The 20,351-nt window shown below is 37.4% G+C and overlaps 1 protein-coding gene across 2 annotated transcripts in view; it reads right to left on the bottom strand.

Annotated features, from left to right (window-relative positions):
• Window positions 1-1,790: 1,790 nt before the first annotated feature.
• The window catches only part of VGLL2 (vestigial like family member 2), an 18,565-nt gene continuing 4 nt past the window's right edge, over window positions 1,791-20,351 (bottom strand). The window contains exons 1-4 of one of the 2 annotated variants that reach the window (XM_089652161.1): window positions 19,974-20,351; window positions 13,737-14,049; window positions 6,720-7,241; window positions 1,791-2,698 (exon numbers count right to left, since the gene is read on the bottom strand). In XM_089652161.1, the coding sequence (XP_089508287.1) occupies window positions 2,658-2,698; window positions 6,720-7,241; window positions 13,737-14,049; window positions 19,974-20,054 (957 nt within the window). In that variant the 5' untranslated portion in view covers window positions 20,055-20,351 and the 3' untranslated portion in view covers window positions 1,791-2,657. The other variant, XM_089652160.1, reaches the window with a different exon arrangement.

Here is a 20,351-nt window from a genome sequence, read left to right as displayed (position 1 = left end):
AAGACTTGACAATTTTCTTCCCACTTTAAAAAAAAAAGGCAAATAAAGAAAATAAATTAAATGGTCAATGCACCTTAACTTAGTCTCTGTTTTTCATTGGAGGGCCATGGCAGATGTTGTCTTGTCTTCCACATAAACTTACATTGGAAAAGCATAATGAATTATGCTTTATTTGGTTGTAGGGCATTAGGTTTGAATAATAGCTACTCCCCTAAGCAAGGAAAAAATGTTAAAGTGTTAATTTAAAATTGGTGATTTCAACTGCTCAGAGTTCCTGATTTCATGCAGGTTTATCATATAGGGGGTTATTTACTAAAGCTGGTTCACTCAGAATCTCATGCTCTTCTGCATGGTAACCAATCAGCTTCCAGTTTTTATTGCTAAAGCTTAACCTCCCTGGCGGTATTCCCGAGTGTAGCTCGGGGTAAAGTTTCAGTACCACAAGCAGTAACCCCGAGCTACACTCGGGCTTACCATGCGGCGCTGCTCCACCTTCCCTCGATCACTTACCTTGTCCTGCACTACCGCGATGTCCCTCCTGCAGTGTCCCCTGTAATGTCCTCCGGCGGATGCCGGCATCTGTCTTCTGAGTTCCGTCCCCTGCGACGTCGGGACGTACGGGGGACGGAACGGCGGGAAATTTGAAAATGACAAAAAGTGACATTCGCTAAGTTCACTAAAATCACATAGTAAAACATTACTGTATCAAACCATTTCACATACATGTTGTCCCTAGTGCTTTGTCCTGTGCCCTGCCTGCATTTTTACTGTTCTTTCTGCCTGAAAACTGAGAAACGTCCATGGCGTCCAAAAAGCGTCCCTTTAGGTTAAAATCGGTTTTAGACCAGCTAGAGAACAGCGATAGTAAATTAGAACTGCTTGCAGAATTGAGTGATAATGATTCGTGGGGAAATTCGTCATCAGACACTGAAAACGATTTTGCGACTTTGCTCAGTGATGTGCGAACTTGGCGCTATATTTCAAATTTCATTGTTTTTGGTTTTATTATATTATTGAATTAAATGCATTATTATTATATTATTATTTTCTATGATTTTTTTATTAAATTATAATTTATGCTTTCGTGTTTCAAATTTTAACATACCCGGGATGTTTACTAGACTCTTGTTCGGACAGATTTCAGTGAGTTATTCCTAAAAATTACAGGCCTACAATAAAAAAAATACATATTTCCATGCAAAAAAATGTTCCGCTTTGAGCACAGAAATATGGACATAACCAGACCGCTAGGGAGGTTAATCAAACAAGCTGAGGTTAGAAGCTTATTGGCTACAATGGACAGGTGCACAAGCTTCTGAGTGAACCAGCTTTAGCAAACACCCCCCATAGAATCAACAATTTTAAAAGAAAACATCAACTTCTCTAAATTCACATTTTTTAGAAAAAAAAATTGAAAAAGTAAAGTGATTCATTATTTTTCAAAATATTTTAGAACATTATGTTTAACTTGACACATGACAGAATCACGTTTAATATATGTTGTACACGGGTTGATTTATGAAATCTTGAGCAAAGAAAGCCAAAGCAAAACAGAAGGTATTGCTCAACAACCAATCAAATCTAATGTTTAATTTCAAATATGAATGTTAATTGCAGCAACTTCAGATTTGTTTCAGTGTTCTTGGCTTCCATTTTCATAAATCACCTATGTGTTTTAGGTTGTCATTTTTTTGTTCTCATCATTCATCAGTTAACGTGTGACGTTGGTTGAATTGCCTTGGTCAATAGAATAGAAAAAAAAAATATTTTGGTTAGCTTATCAACGCATCTAAGGACATGAAAATATTTTAATGCAGAATCCCTACAATTAAATACATCTCTCACAGTATCTCAAACAAATTAAAGTGACAGGATGACAGCAACTTATACACACACTGAGGAGATCAATTGTCCACTCTGAAATGTGTTTCTGCAAAGTATCTCCTTTCACCTGCTGCAGTTGTTCCATCCATGTAGAGGCTGTCAGTGTTCTAAAGCGTTTCTTCTTTCATCATAAAATTCTCCTTGTAAAAAAAAAAATCAGATGCAATTGTTGGGCTAAACCCTGAGAAGTGCCACCTTGCTTGTCATATTTCTGGAGTTTGAACAGTTGTCCATCTAACAGCTGCATTTCTATAAGCTTTGGGCAGGTGGCTCTGGAAAATTCTTGCCACTCACAGCAGACTGGATTGTATGTCCACACATGGGCTTTTAGTCCACCAAAGTTTATTTGTTTCTTTTGCTACCATTGTCTGTATGTGTGTATGGTGTGCTTTGTCTGTGCAGTCAGAAAGGGAATATTACAAATACACTGGGTCTTTGTTCACAGGCAGCTTGGTTTGGAAAGTAAATTTTGACATAGGCATAAAAAATATTCACAACAAAAATAGTCTTTTTCTTTTCCTCATAAGAAAACAACTGGATTTATATTAATATATAATTATATCTATTTATATTTTTGGTGGCATCAATTATTTTGTTGAACACATCTTAAATAAAAATATGAGTCTCTGAGCAAGGAGGAAATAAGTATGTCTCCTCTCACTTGGCCTGTAGAGTGGAGTCCTGTTCCCATCCTCTTGTTGCAGTCTCAGTGCTGGGGCACATGTGTTTCTGGACCTTGCTGTAAAAGGTTTGGTTCAGAGTCTTTAAGAAGATCAGCTCAGGAGAGGTCCTCCACAGAAGGTGTAGCGTCGAGCTGCAAACCAAGATTACAAGCTGTTACCACCAAACCAAAGCAACTCCATGTCAGCTCAGAAAGCCACCATATTCTACAAGGTGGAGAGGATCTGCAGAGGGGCAACAAGTTTTAAAACCAGTACAGATCCTTGCTTTTATCCTGAGGCTGTAAACCTGGGAATGGAGGAGGCAGAGAATGAGAATAAGGTAGAAAGAGGTGTATGAGAAGATGAGCGAGATAAAGGTACAAGCTGTTTAAGGATAGGGTGAAACAAAAGCAAGCACCAGCACTGTTTTAAGAAACAGCTATGTTGTGGTATCTAGAAGATGTTTGAATTGTTAGAACGTTTTTTGATACAAAGCAGCCCAGATAAAACAGCTTAAGGCAAAGATTCATGTACTATAAAAATATAGTCCTTTAAATTAATTATTACTTGCATACAGGGCAAGTTACTATATTTTGTGTTGGATTATAGCATTTGAGAATGCAGTTTAATGACTCAATGGGTTTTACTATGATATGATATGATATGATAGAAGCATAAGTCCATTGGGACCTATCCTCTTTTTGTTTTGTCTTATCTTATGTGTCATGTCAAAATGAATAAATAAAGAGTATTTAGGAGAAAAATATAATTTTGTATTTATAAACAATAAAACCTCGAATTCAACAATTCACTGGGTTCCAAGTTGAAGAATATAATGGTGATGTAATTTTTAATTCTAAATCTCTAGACTAAGGTTTTTATGGACTAAATGACACTTAGGATTGTGACTTCTACATTTTATATGAAGCAAAACATGGACAAAATCAAACTGCCTTCTGGAAAAGCCAAAGTATGTGTCCATTTTTGCCAGTTACACTAAACTTGAATAATCCTGTTGTTAGGAAATTACATTTTGTAATTAATATCCTTCCCTCTAAGGGCAGCAACTGTGAAGCTCTACATCTTACAAATTATTTTATGAAAGACAGCAGCATAAAATTGCCTATGTGCTGTGAACAGGGCCCATGAAGAATAGCTCCTACCTGACAAAGCACCCTTATCAAAAAACCTTGAACATGAACAGGTTGAATCACTAAAGATCTTTAATCTCCATCCTGTGAATATGTGTGAGGCATCTGCATAGAAGCAAGATTTGATTCTCCAGGAAAAAAAACTACTTTAGTAAATCATTCCTAAAGCAGTTTCTTGCATCCTTGATATTAGGCTGGCATAGCTATTTAACCTATTGAATGTATGAGTATATTTCTTGTTAAAAAAAACAACTCAGCAGTGCATATAACTACCATTTGACACTGTTATATTCTTTTTATTCTTTTTCTTTACTATACTTGCACCATCCCCTATATGACTATTTTATGCACCATGAAATTGATGTGTCTGATGCAAACAGTGAGCCTCCAAAAAAATAAAGAATTTAAGATAAAGCTCTTCCAATAGAAGGCAAAAAAAAAAAAAATACGTGAAGAGTAAGCTGAGTGAAACATTTTTTTAGCTGCTCACAATTGCTATTATTACATCATCATTTGATATAGGTGTCTTATGCACAATTGCTTCCCTGTGATTTATGGAAGTTCATATTCTGTGAGTGCAGTTTCCATAATCTGAAAAAATAGTGCACATCATTGGTGATCATTTGAATGAGCTTTTAATATTTACATTATCCAGGCCAAAGCGTCCAGTGTATGACCACCATTATTCTAACTTTATACACATTTTTTAAATTACCTTTTTCTCACTCTACTGTTTCTTTCTTTTTTAACCTTTCCTTTCTAAATTATAGGATTGGGTTATTAGAACTGAAAACGTTTCAAGAATTTGAGACATGTCGCAATTCTTTACCAAATAAATTATTATTTATAAAGATTAATATTTTCTAAACTCAGTAATGGTTAGCTCATTCCTCTTGTGCTCAAGACTTTGCATATCCTATACATTACTGTGATCTAAAACAGAAGAGCTTAGTTTACCACTCCGTACCCAGTCAGAACTTATCAACTAATCGAATTCTAACTCACAAAACAAGTGAGAATATCTTTAAAAAGACAACAAAGACTTGAGAGGAGAGGAATGCACTGCATTACCAAAATGAAGGTGAAGCACAAGCACTTAAAAACAATCCAGTAGAAAGAAAACTGAGAAGTCAGCTAGCACTCAGATACATCTACTGAATGTAGTTAAGTGTCATCACATTGTGAGTCTTTTAGTATCATTACTTGTTTGGAATGCTTTTAAATACAAAGAAACACAACATTTTCTTAAACAGTAGAAAGAATTGAGCTTATTCTCGCTAATTTTAGGTGAACACCATTAAGGGGATACTTAGTAGCCAAAATTGCAGCCTAATGAATATATTTAAAATACTTTAAGGGAATGCATACAAACCTTTAGTTTGACTGCTTAGTTTAATAGGACATAAGAGCTGTTGACTAACATGTTGCTAAGCTTTCTGATCTACTAACACTTAGCAAATCCTCTGCCTATCCTACAGCAGGACTTTATGGATAGTGTTTAGCGTATTAGTGGACATCACACCTGCTCTTGGATACAGGTTGTTTAGGGGATGATTTACTAGAACAGGGGTCTCCAAACAATGGCTCTCCAGGTGGGGAGGAACTGCAAGTCCCATGAGGCCTTGCAAGACTCTGACAGCCACAAGCAAGACTCCCCTTCAACAGCTGGAGGGCCATAGTTTGGAGACCCCTGTACTAGAGGAAATAGGCTGGATTGTAAGTGAATTTGCATTTTGCAAGGAAATGTGTCCCAGAGCATAGTAAATAAGGTGAAGCTTTGCTGACTTCTATCATCCAATCAAGTGCAAGTAAAAATGCTGTTTTTTTGTTTTACTTTTTCCTTTGCAATAAGGCATCTTTCCATGCAAAGTGGAAAGCCTTTTTGCCTTTAGTAATTAATTTGCCCATGTAACTCTATTACATATATAGTAGAGAATATTTAAAAGAATCATAGTATTTGGTTCAAGTGTTTAGCAAGGACTCTTAACAGGTGGTACTGCATAATAAGACCACAAACTGATGGCTAGTGTGCATTATATAACTGTCATTTAGTGGATAACTTGCCTATGAAACTGGTGGCCTATGTAGAGCATTTCTATAAAGCAAAAGTATATATGAAAGATTTGACTAAGGACTGTTCCCTCAGAGCTACCAAAGTAATGACTGGTGTGTAGGTAACCTTTTATACATGTGGCTAGTATGTAGCAGAAATAACAGTTCCATAATCTGTTGCAGATTATACTACTGAGTATAGTATGATTATAGGGGAAGGTTTAACACATTTAAACCAGGTTTTGAAGGTTTATCATCTGTTATGAAAGAAGTTAAAAACTTTCCAAACTTGATGGTTTGGATGCAAATTTAAATGCACCCTAGTCCTTTCTTTACCCCTTCTGGAAAATGGGGTAACTGTTTATGAGTATTGGATAAAAGCCCCTTCCTTTATAAATCTTCTTACAATTTTCAAATCACCTAAACACTAGTAAATGGTGGCTGTTCTGCTGCCTACTGTCAAGCTGAGCATAGAAAAGAGACATTAGAGTTGATTTACTAGAAATGGAGAGTGAAAAATCTGATGCAGCTCTGCACAGAAACCAATCAGCTTCCAGCTTTTTTTTTGTCAAAGCTTAATTGAACAAGCTAAAGTTAGAAGCTGATTGGCTACCATGCATAGATGCACTAGATTTTTCACTCTCCAGTTTTAGTAAATCAGCCCCAATTGGAAGTTGAAAAAGGGCCTAGACTCTCACTGTCCAATGATGTCATGACCACATGTGCTGCTTCTACCATTTGTACATAGAAACTTGCAATTACATATACCATGTATGGCAGAAAGGATGGCATAGTGAAATATATTTATTGCTATATTGAATATATATTTTTTGTTAACAAAATGCACCTGAAAAATAGTTAATTTGTGTCTGTTCAGTGCCTAAATTTGTCGTGCAAGAAATACTGCTCTTTACATGTACAATCCTAAAACAAGTTTCCAGGTCAATTTAAATTTTCAGACAGTGCTTACCTGCATCCACATTTAAGCTAAGGCTTTGTCCCATGTCTCCTGCTGGTCCTGGATAGGGCCCAGGAGTTGTCCATGCAGAGGTTGCTGCTTCTGCCTTGCTTAAATCACACTGTGTTGCAGGAGGTGCTGAAACTGCAGGCGTGATCCTGTGGGGTCGGACTGATGCTGGAACAAGTAAAGAGCTGTAGCGAGGATCGAAGTGCGTACTATAAACTTCATGCATGGCAGGCCGGGGATAACTTGAACCCTGACTGTTTATTGCTCCCCCAATTGAGTATGGGTGATGGTGGTGGTGATGGTGGTGGGCATGGTGCCAGGGCTCAGGTGGACCCTGGTGTAGGTGACTATGAAGAGAAGCAGGGGAATAAGGATCTGCTCCAAAAGGAATTTCACTGTGAGGACCAGTAAGTGGGCTGCCTAAGCTGCTGCCCAGCGATGAGGCAGCAGCAACTGCATTTGGCTGGTAACTGCTGTTCCAGAAGGATGGAGGAAAACTTCTTTGACTCATGGGAAAAGTTGTTTCTGTTAAAAGACAAAAATAACCATAAAATGTAATTAAAATCAAATATATCCCTCCATAATTAATAATAATTCTCATAATACTCTGCTAAATGAAGGAACACCAACACATACATTGAGAAAAGTTCTAAAATTTGCAAAAATAATATCTATAGCCCTATGGTATCTAAATAATGTTTTCAATGCATTTATGTTTTGGAATTGATTAATAGAACTGTAGAAATGTAATTACTACCCAAAGCAGCCAGATTCTAGATGATAAATCCTTTAAGTGCAGGTTGGATATGAAGATCTGATTGATTGCTCTGGACAACAACTCCAGCTTTCTCCAGTTTTTATAGATTTATTTTAATACAGAACACTGTTTTAATATTATCTATTGATATCATCAATTAATATTTTGACCTTTCAGCACATTACTAATGCATCATCATTACTATGAAATTTGTAAAGCCTGGACCTATGCTTTTTTTAGCCCATCCATCCTGGCATCTTGGCACAGACAACCTGTTAGCTCTAATGACTGCCCCATAGTCTCAAATTTACATGCATAGCTATTAGACAACTGCTTTACAATACGCAAACTTCTCACCAACATTTCAGAATCTAATGTGAACTTAATTTTGAGCAAATGCAAAAATAATGCTATATGTAAAAAACTAAAGTTACTAAATCTAACCCTAAGCATACCTATGCTTCCTACAAACACAACTTCAAATTAATATGTGCTTAAAACTATACATCCCCTTCCTTAGTCTCTGGTTAATTAGTTGAAGGATAACAGTATTATATGGATAAATATAAATATAAAGTAAATGACCGCCAAAATGTTTATACAGAATAACTGTAATGTTCGAGTACAATTAAAGGCACCCTGCATGTACCTGGGCCAATAATCTGTTTTATATGGAAGATACTGCTTTTGGGGCAGACCCATATCCTCATAGATAGTGAATTCAGAAATGGGTAAAAATACTGTATAAAACCCATTTCGGCACATGTATAATCTTTTCTAATTTACCTGAGGCATTATGGGAATTCAAAAAGGCATTAGATGCACATATATATCGATGATCTGTCCACAACAATGGCCACTCTTTTTCAGATTGGGCTGTTGATGTGGCAGGTTCATTTTCTGAATGGACTAGCAGCAGTCAGATCTTCAGACCACAGTCTTACACATGTAAATTCATTGTGAGTCTCATCAGTGTGCCAGCATTTATTGGTCACGCTTCCTAGCTCCCTTTGCCTTGCTAGGTCTAAACAAGCCATCTAAGGTTTCAACTGCACTTCCACTGCAGGTGAAGCTGGTATTTGAGTGCCCCTGCGAAACATGTTACAAGGAAAATACATTGGACAAGGGAAAACAACCATAATGTGTTCAGGAAACCATTTTTAAAACACACTGTGAATATGTTGGAAATGTAGTAAGTAAAGAAAACAGAAATAAATGCATCCATACTTTTAAAACCAAATATTGTTATCAATGTTTCTTTCATTAAAACATTTGCATGCAACATATTTCTAAAACCAGTTAGGTTTACATTTAAAATAACTCTAAATGCAGTTTGTAATTAGTGAGATGTACTATCATCTATGTACTATCGTTGAGCTCTTTTATTTTGAAAAAGAAACCCACATGACACAAACTATGCTCAATTCATTAAAACCCTTTGCCAAATGCAGTAAAATTCGGAAACTATTAGTTTACAATCTGCATTAAGTTTGGATGTGTTCCCTATGTTTCCTACAGTTGTTTAGATTTCCTTCCACATTTGAAAAACAGGGGCGGACTGACCATTTGGAAACTCGGGCACTGCACGAGGGCCCTGGGTCAATAGGGGGCCCCATGAGATGCCCCTGGTACCTTTTTCATAGGCTTGTTTGCTTTTGGGCAAGGACACAGGAGCCCCATGATCCCCTATTGTCCGGGGGCCCCATGAGTTGTCAGTCCGCCCCGCTGGTAAATATATTAGCTTCCACTAAGTAACTGGCCCTACTGCGAGTCTCTGTGCATGACAGCGGAAAGTAGGGTGGAAGTGTCTCTGACAAGGACTGATGTGAACGAATTGTGCATTAAAATGCTGCAAAGTATCTGTTCTATGAAAGTAAGGGGCATAAGGAATAGTTGTTTTTGTTACTCTAAGGGGGAGATTTACTGAAACTGGTGCACTTAGAATCTGGTGCAGCTATGCATGGTAGCCAATCGGCTTCTAACATTAGCTTGTTCAGTTAAGATCTGGAACCTGATTGGTTTCTGTGCAGTTGGGTTTTAGTAAATAACCCCCATAGTGTATCAAGGGCCACATGTGAGCAAACATTAGTGTTGTAGAATAGAGCCTTGAGATACTGCAGAAATTGCTATTACTGTCTACATTCAGGATGACATTTCCAAGCAGCCAGCACTGGAAAGTTGAACATTTTAGTATTTAAATCGCCAACACTTTTGCAGATTGAAGCCTAGAAACATAGTGTTGGACTTTTTGACATTGCTCTGTGCCTGGGCAGCAATACACAGTGGTGCCCACAGTGCATTCTTAATTACGGTTTAACTTTACAATGGACACTGACAGGCAAAAATATGCTATTTTATGTAATTAGTGATTGTTGGGAGTCTTGTTTTTATTTTGTTTATTACAGATCCCCTTTAACAGGTGTTATTCTAATCATTTTCAGCTTTATATTTTATAGTTCCTGATTCTTAAATTCTAATTCAATGTAGTAACCCATAGCAGCCACTCAGAACTAATCTTGTACTGATCTGATTTCACCCAAGGGAATTATATGTTGTTTTGTTGTTAAGAATACAATTTAATATTAACAACTCTGCATTGAAGCTGATTTAGTTAAGTAGTACTTTTTACTCCAGCCTGTGCTTAGTTAAATCCCCAGTTCATTTCAGAGGAATATTCTATATATTACCTTGAAGCTGCCTGGATATTTGACATGAACAAAGGCTAAAATGATTTCTTTTGTAAACCATCCCCTCTACTAGTGTACATTGATATGAGCTGTTACTTAGTATTACTTAGTCTGGAGAACTGGACATTTATATTGCAAATGTAATTAAAAAAAACACAACCAAAACCTGTAGGTTAATATTGCCTACTACATGCAGCCAATAATGTATGTTATGGGCACATGAAAGAGTATAACATTTACCAAGGGTGTGCCTTCATATTTGCATTAATTTTTCCACACAGTCTAAGGACATATTAGTTGTTTAATTAGATCATGTGCCACCCATAATGCAAATGTGTGACCAGTTATGGGCAATTTGTTGCAAATGTAGTTCAGCGACATTAACTGAGCAATTGTTTAACACATGATCTCAGCATTTTGATTTTCAGAACCAAATGACTAGAACTGTATAGAATACCCATGGCTTTAGCATAGACCATTGCTAAAGCTTAACTGATGAAAAGGCTGTCAGCGTGGACTACTGTACCCCTGTGATAAGATAATATGATAAGAATAGAGCAGCAGGTGCCTGCAGTACATAAGCATATATAATCATACCCAATCATAAGATGCATGCAAGAAGTGGAGAAAAAAAACATTATTATGGGAGGAAGGGATTAGGGGGGTGGAAATGGGGTTAAAGTGGATGTATATGTTGTGACAAATGTTATATAGCTGTTTTATGTATTGTAATAACATTTAATAAAAGATATAATAAATAAAACACTATTACTAGTTAATTGTCTACAAATAGTTTTTAAGTCCATCTCTGATGTGAATCCTTAGTAGAACACTACATAATAGGTTACTCCACTATAATGTGTAACAATGAAAATAATATTAATACCAACTAATAAAGCTAAGCATTATTGTTTGAACTCTTGAATGAGCAGCACTTGTTTGCCTGACTTATATTACATTTTAATTAATTTTATGCACACCATGGCTGTCACCTGTTTCAGTTGTACTTTTCTTCTCCTCTAGGTTCATTGCTAGTATTATTCATCAAGACAGCATGCAAAGCATTATAGATTTAATCCGTCTTAGCGGACAGCTTAGCTCTTCAAAACTCACTGAGGTCTCCTCTGCCATAAAAATGAATGTTCTGCATTTCTGTGCATGTTTGAAACCAGAGCACTAAGTATTCGTCCAAGACAGACATAACAAATGTCTCTTACTGGCTGTAAACTGTTTTGTCAATCAGTCAAACTCATTTCAGCAGTATCCAAATTTGTTCCATTCAAATATATCAAATGCTGTTGGAACTCATGACCTCTTAGTAGAAACACCTATTTAAAATATGTAAGGATTATTATCATATAGGAGGAATAGTACTGTTAAAATTCATTTAACTGCTAAAAATCAGACTTTAACTGCCATGAAAAGAAATGGCCTAGAAACCAAAAACTGTAGATACTGGAGAGGCTCCTATCTCAGCTGCGCCCCCTGCAGCACGATGCCTAAGACGGATGCCTCTTCTGCCCCTGCCTTGACCCTGGATATACCATTCTCTTCAATTATGATATAAAATATCTGCCTAAACATATACTTCCTAAGTAACCTGTAGCAGGGGCGGACTGACAACTCATGGGGCCCCCGGGCAATAGGGGATCATGGGGCCCCTGTGTCCTTGCCCAAACTCAAAAAAGCCTATGAAAAAGGTACCAGAGGCATCTCATGGGGCCCCCTACTGACCCCGGGCCCTCGGGCAGTGCCCGAGTTTCCAAATGGTCAGTCTGCCCCTGACCTGTAGTAATTTTTTTACCTCATAAGCACATATTCAAAACTGTAAGCATTAAAATGCTTTGCTACTCCAAAGACATGCCGGTAGGTTAATTGGCTCCTGTCTAAATTGGCTCTAGTATGTGTATGCATGAATGTGAGTTAGGGACCTTAGATTGTACGCCCCTTAAGGGTTAGGGACTGATGTGAATGTACAATATATGTGTAAAGCGCTGCGTAAATTGACAGCACTATATAAGTACCTGAAATAAATAAATAAATAAATAAATACCGAATAATTTTATTACACATGTTTGTCATGTATGGAATACAGCTTAAGATAGTTTGGAGTTGATTTACTAAAGGCAAACAGACTGTTCACTTTGATAGAGAAAGTTGCACTTTGCAGGGGAATGTTTCCCAGAGCTTAGTAAATGTAGTTAAATTTCACTTAGTAAATAATATCCCATCTTATGCAAGGAAATATAAAAAAATGATGACGGGAGACAGTAGAGCTTCACCTCTTTTACTAAGCTCCAGGGAAAATTCCCTTGCAAAGTGCAACTTCCCTTGGAAAGTAATTAGTAAATGGTCTTTTTGCCTTTAGTGAGTCAATCCCATTACATATGTATAATGCATGTACACCTGTAATATAAATACATGCATCAAGGTCCACTAAGAACTTATTCAGATAGCTGGACCTCATTATTCAAAATGCAAACTTTATAGCACAAAGATACAAGGTAAAAATAAACATGATCATGGTCTTAAAGATTTTTACTGGCTTAAACATATTCTTCTACATATGTAGTCCTCTTCCCTCTATATGTTTAAATGTATTGTTGTATATTCATACACTAAATATAACAAAGGATGTATTCCAATAATATACTATGAAAGGTACTATTTTTGTAGCAAGGATGACACATATCTTTAAACCCACTATCACTTTTTCTGACATCAACATACAAATTTAGAGAGTTAAAGTGAGTTGTTGTTTCTTATAAAATATTATCAAATCATTTTCAGAATGTTCACATTGTATAACCCGACAGCTGACCCTTGGCACAAATTGTTCTGCTCCACTCACCATTGCAGTAATACTAACTTGAATGCTTAAAGGGACAGCTTTATTTATGAAGATAACTGTATGCAGCTAATGCATGTAATGATCATATTCAGCAGATTATTTTATTTTTTTAAATTTTGCATCATTATGCATTGAAAGTTTTCTGCTCATGTAAATGACATGGTTAAGACAAACTATAACCCTGCTATAGGGCACTTTAACAGTTACTGTAACTTGATTTTTTTTTTTTTTTACATGTACACCATATGAATAGAAGGTGAGCATTATTGGCTGTGTTGTGATCATGTTTGTCCTGGCCCCTGTCTTTTGCTGGACAGATTAGCCTGGAACATAAATATGGCATAGTCTACAAATATAGACATGCAAAATTCAAAAAAGGAATCTGTTGAATGATATGGTAGGTTAATTGGCTGCTATCTAAATTGGTCCTACTATGTGTATATATGCATGCAAGATAGGGACCTTAGATTGTAAGCTCCTTGAGGGCAGGCACTGATGTGAATGTACAATATGTAAAGTGCTATCTAAATTACCAGAGCTATATATATATATACCTGTAATAATAAATATCAATACATATTAACTGCCTACAGTTATCAGGATACAGTACATTTTTAGATTGGCTATCTATAAAAGATAAAATGATCTCATGTGTTCATTTAATAGGTTAAAGCACAAGGCACAGGGACATTCCAATAATCCAGGCACAGTGATGCTGCACTCACCCCTCCATGAGCTGGCACCCCTGCTAGTCTTGGCAGCAGCACTGCTTGGGGAATAACTGCTGGGCTGGCTGAGAGCTCTGCTGAAGTGCTCATCCACCACTGAGCTGATATCTCCCTGGAAATAGGTGAACAGGACACATCTGGAGCTAATGTATTCAGCTTCTGGAGGGCTCTCCTTCTCTGGGCTGCAGTCCTCTTCTTTAATATTGGCTGGGGTATGGCTGGAGAAAGAGCTGCCACTGCTGCCACTGCTACCATTGCTGTTGCTGCCACTCTCTGGGGCTTCCTGCATCTTGGAGTAAAAGGCTAGTTTCTGTGTAATATAAACAGACAACAACCATCAGGCAAGTTTTAATTCCTGAAGCAACAGCACAGATGAGAAAGAAAGTAATAGAGAGATGTGCATTATGTACTGAGTGAGGTTAGACAATCCCTGTCCCATCAGCCACACATGTAGAATGACTCTGTACAACAACATATCTCCTATGCTGAGAGCTATGACAGCCAGGCACACTTGTTATTGTCCATCTCCCATGGAACAACAAATGTTCACATCCAATAGTCATTTCCCTAGTCCTTCATCAGCTCTGCGAACCCAATGCCAAGACTTGTTTGTCGCACTAGTGTCTGCGGCTCTATAGCTCCTTATACTGAGTAAGTCATTGACATTCTTGGCAGCAAGGGGTTAATATCAAATGGAAGCGAACCAGTAGCTACACATTCCATTAAAGGGGTTACTGACCATTTCACAGGTATATAAACCAATAGCTAGAGACCCCTGGTAGCAAAGGGGTTAATATCATATAATGTTACTATCAGATTATCATAAACGTTTATACATTTTCTTGACAGCTAATGAGTTTATTTATTGTCACATTGGGTCCATTATTGGCCAGAAATGGTTAATATGTTTTGTTATCACATTATCATAAACGAATATATAAACCTCCTTGAAAGCCAATGAGTTTATTTATTCTCACATTGGGTCCATTATTGGCAACATAAATGGTTAATGATTTAATTAGATCATCATAAACGAATATATAAACCTCCTTGAAAGCCAATGTGTTTATTTATTCTCACATTGGGTCCATTATTGGCAAAATAAATGGTTAATGATTTAATTAGATCATCATAAACTAATATATAAACCTCCTTGACAGCCAATGAGTTTATTTATTGTCACATTGGGTACATTATTGGCAAATAAAATGGTTAGTGATTTAAGCAGATTATCATAAACAAATATATAAACCTCCTTGACAGCAAATGAGATACGAAAAAAAATATACCATTAGGTAAACTAGACATTATTGGCAGAAAATCGGTTAATATCAAACTTATATTGATATAAGGAATGTGTAGATTTATTAACAACATAGGATTAATGCAACAAGATCGAATCTCTGGGCAGCAAGCAATGGATATTATCAAGTAAAGCAAGCGAATATATATCTATTTGTCTGTCTATGGTCTTATCGATTTGATTCAGTTCTTTTTTTATCAATTATCATATCTTCTTAATAATCTGCATACTCAGCTGAATGTATAATTTTCCCAGTCCAGATTCATTATACAAAATACATAATCAGCTGAAGAATAGAAACTAGAGGCGGAATTGCAGGTTACACAGCTCCAGAAGTTTACTTGATAAAAAGTAATGCTCCAAAGCACCCTATAAAAATACAGAGTGGTGCAGAGAGAGGACGCATGTTATAATGTACAAGAGGTGTGCAGACTAGTCAGGCTACAAAGTACAGAAGAGAAATCAGACTATATGGTACAGAAGATGCCCGGTACAAAAAAGTATAGTAGTGTACAGACAAGTCATGCTATACAGTACATAAGAGTGCAAAGAAATGAGACTAGAGTACAGACAAGTCACACTATAGTGCAGAGGAATGACACAAACATTAGATATAATACAGAATATAATATAGACAGGAGATACTCTATAGTACAGAAGAGTGTATAGAAATAGGACTATACAGACAAGTCCCACTATATAGTATAGAGAAGTGCATGGAAATAACATAATATAGTATAGACAGGCAATGCAATATTTTACAGACGAGTGCAGAGAAACAGGACTATATAGTACAGACAAGTCCCACAATATGTATAGGGATGTGCACAGAAATAAGTCTATATAGTACAGACAAGTCCCACTATATAGTATAGGGATGTGCACAGAAAGAAGTCTATATAGTACAAACAAGTCCCACTATATAGTATAGGGATGTGCACAGAAAGAGGTCTATATAGTAGAGACAAGTCCCACTATATAGTATAGGGATGTGCACAGAAAGAAGTCTATATAGTACAGACAAGTCCCACTATATAGTATAGGGATGTGCACAGAAAGAAGTCTATATAGTACAAACAAGTCCCACTATATAGTATAGGGATGTGCACAGAAAGAGGTCTATATAGTAGAGACAAGTCCCACTATATAGTATAGGGATGTGCACAGAAAGAGGTCTATATAGTACAGACAAGTCCCACCATAAAGTATAGAGAGGCGCACAGAAAGAAGACTATATAGTACAGACAAGTCATACTATATATTGCAAAGGATGCGTGTAAGGTTGTAAAGGACAGATGAGTGCAGAGAAGCCCTACTATAAAGTATACAGAGAATAGAGAAGGACGGTTACATATCACACCAAAGTCACCCTATAGAGAATGGTAGAGTGCAGATAAGGCAGGCTGTACAGTATAACAGTACTCCAAACTCACACTATAAAGTATGGAAGGGTGCAGCGAAGTGCAGTTATATAGTACTCCAAACTCACACTATAAAGTATGGAAGAGTTTAGCGAAGTGCAGTTATATAGTATTCCAAACTCACACTATAAAGTATGGAAGAGTGCACAGAAGTATAATTATATAGTACTCCAAACTCACACTATAAAGTATGGAAGAGTTTAGCGAAGTGCAGTTATATATTATTTCAAACTCACACTGTAAAGTATGGAAACGTGCACAGAAGTACAGTTATATAGTCCAAACTCACACTATAAAGTATGGAAGAGTTCAGCGAAGTGCAGTTATATAGTACTCCAAACTCACACTATAAAGTATGGAAGAGTGCACAGAAGTTCAGTTATATAGTATTCCAAAGTCACACTATAAAGTACAGAAAAAACGCAGTGAGGTCGGGCTATATAGGACAGAAAAACAACACTATATAGTACATAAGAGTACAGAGAAGTCATCATACTATAAAGAAAAGGAGAGTACACACAATTTAAGCTGTAAAGTGTCGAAGAGTGCAGAAAAGTCATGATACTCTAAAATACAGCTGAGTGTAGATAATTCATACAAAAGAGCGATCGTGCAATAAAGTGTGACCATGCTACAGAAAAGTGCAGAGAATGCATGCAGAATAGTGCAGAGAAGCGGTCATAGTATATAGCACAGACGACTGCGGAGAATTCATAAAGAAGAATTCAGAGAAGTGATCATATGTAGTACAGAAGATTGCAGAAAATTCACACAGAAAAGTGCAAAGAGGTTATCACACTACATAGCACAGGAAAATGCAGAAAATGTATGCAGAGAAGTACAGAGAGGTGATCATATAGTACAGAAGAGTGCAGAGAGGTGCTCATCACACTGTATAGTACAGAAGAGTGCAGAGAATTCATAAAGAAGAGCGCAGAGAAGTGATTCAACTATACAGTGGGATCATATTAGTACAAAAAAGTGCATAGAAGTGATTATACGATACAGTGGGTCCATAGTATATAATACTTAAAAGTGCAGAGAATTCATAAAGAAGAGAGCGGAGAGATGATCATACTACACTGGATCCATACTATATAATACAGAAAAGTGCAGAGAATTCATAAAGAAAAGTGCAGAGAGGTGATCATACTATACACTGGATCCATACTATATAATACAGAAAAGTGCAGATAATTCATAAAGAAGAGTGCAGAGAGGTGATCATATTATACACTGGATCCATACTTTATAATGCAGAAAAGTGCAGAGAATTCATAAAGAAGACTGCGGAGAGGTGATCATACTATACACTGGATCCATACTATAAAATACAGAAAAGTGCAGAGAATTCATAAAGAAGACAGCAGAGAGGTGATCATACTATACACTGGATCCATACTATATAATGCAGAAAAATGCAGAGAATTCATAAAGAAGACTGCAGAGAGGTGATCATACTATACACTGGATCCATACTATATAATGCAGAAGAGTGCAGAGAATTGATAAAGAGGAGTGCAGAGAAGTGATCATACTATACACTGGATCCATACTATATAATGCAGAAGAGTGCAGAGAATTGATCATACTATACACTGGATCCATACTATATAATGCAGAAGAGTGCAGAGAATTGATAAAGAGGAGTGCAGAAAAGTGATCATACTATACACTGGATCCATACTATATAATGCAGAAGAGTGCAGAGAACTGATAAAGAGGAGTGCAGAGAAGTGATCATACTATACACTGGATCCATACTATATAATGCAGAAGAGTGCAGAGAATTGATCATACTATACACTGGATCCATACTATATAATGCAGGAGAGTGCAGAGAATTGATAAAGAGGAGTGCAGAAAAGTGATCCTACTATACACTGGATCCATACTATATAATGCAGAAGAGTGCAGAGAATTGATAAAGAGGAGTGCAGAGAAGTGATCATACTATACACTGGATCCATACTATATAAGGCAGAAGAGTGCAGAGAATTGATCATACTATACACTGGATCCATACTATATAATGCAGAAGAGTGCAGAGAATTGATAAAGAGGAGTGCAGAAAAGTGATCCTACTATACACTGGATCCATACTATATAATGCAGAAGAGTGCAGAGAATTGATCATACTATACACTGGATCCATACTATATAATGCAGAAGAGTGCAGAGAATTGATAAAGAGGAGTGCAGAAAAGTGATCCTACTATACACTGGATCCATACTATATAATGCAGAAGAGTGCAGAGAATTGATCATACTATACACTGGATCCATACTATATAATGCAGAAGAGTGCAGAGAATTGATAAAGAGGAGTGCAGAAAAGTGATCCTACTATACAGTGGATCCATACTATATAATGCAGAAGAGTGCAGAGAATTGATCATACTATACACTGGATCCATACTATATAATGCAGAAGAGTGCAGAGAATTGATAAAGAGGAGTGCAGAGAATTGATCATACTATACACTGGATCCATACTATATAATGCAGAAGAGTGCAGAGAATTGATAAAGAGGAGTGCAGAGAAGTGATCATACTATACACTGGATCCATACTATATAATACAGAAGAGTGCAGAGAATTGATAAAGAGGAGTGCAGAGAAGTGATCATACTATACACTGGATCCATACTATATAATGCAGAAGAGTGCAGACAATTGATAAAGAGAAGTGCAGAAAAGTGATCCTACTATACAGTACACAAGAGATGTCCCGCCTGGAAGTGCATTAGACACCCTTAGCAGCCAGTGATGGGAAACTGGTGAGCGATTGGTTTCGCCCAGGGAGGAAACAATGGGAGATTGCAGGGTTTCTGGTGAATGTACACAGAGGAGAAATAGACGAGAACAGGTGCAGAGTGTGGGAAATGCGGCTCCCCAGCCCGACACACTCAGGATGGCCTGTACACCATTCATATACTGGGGCAATGTATGGGCATGGGATCTCACACACTTAATACCACTCTCTTCTGATCACATCAAATATGTTTATATACTGAATCTCTAATTATTATTTGATGTCCAATAGATGACTTCTGAGTGAGTTTAGCAGCTCTCTGCACTCTTTGGAAATAACGTGGGAATGACACCTCCTGCACTGGAAGAAACATTGAGATTTCCATCCTAAAAACCCCCATTTGCCTGGCTGTCTCTGGCTTCAGTTCTCTTGCCTGGCTGTTTCTGGCTGCTAATCATTAATATAGAACAGGCATGCACATTAGAAGTCTGAGCTACTGATCTGCAGATTTGTTCTAGGTCAGTGTCCTCAGAAAGTACCAAAGCCACTGGATCAGCATGACAACCAGGCAACTAGCATTTTCAGAACAGCAGTGCTATGATCATATCCCCCAGTATACATGTACATACAGCACTGAGCAATCTCAGCGTTCGCCGAATAAACTCATCATTTCTATCTATAAAAAGGTGATAGTCCATTTATCTCTCTCCCCGTACATGCAGACAGATGAGGGGGCTCATCCTGGCACAACGCACCTGGTGGTAAGGACTATAGGCGGTGGTAAAGTAAGGCTGAGGAGGACCATACACTTGGTACATTACATCCAAACAGCTCATGGCGACACCACGCTGGTTCTTTAATGCTTTTGGGAGTAATCTCTGACGATTTGCTGGATTTGTTCATTAAGGTCCAGGGCGACAAGTCAATTCAATGTCCTGATGGAAAAGTCCCTCGGAGCATGTGACTGGAGCAGCAGCATGCGCGATCTACCTGGCAGCGCTCTCCTCTACTGCTGCTGTGTGCGATCCTTGGCACTGGGGAGGCGGACTAACAACTCCACATCGGACCGGCTCAGTGCTCAGCCTGCCTGTCGGCACATGGGGGATTTAAAGCTCACACACGTCACTACGTTC

This window comes from Staurois parvus, unplaced genomic scaffold, assembly GCF_062004578.1.
Source record: "Staurois parvus isolate SC_StPar_1 unplaced genomic scaffold, SC_StPar_1.0 ptg000672l, whole genome shotgun sequence".
NCBI classification, from domain to species: Eukaryota; Metazoa; Chordata; class Amphibia; order Anura; family Ranidae; genus Staurois; species Staurois parvus.
The sequence above is the reverse complement of the archived record's forward strand: the minus strand, read 5'-3'. Positions and strand labels throughout refer to the sequence as shown.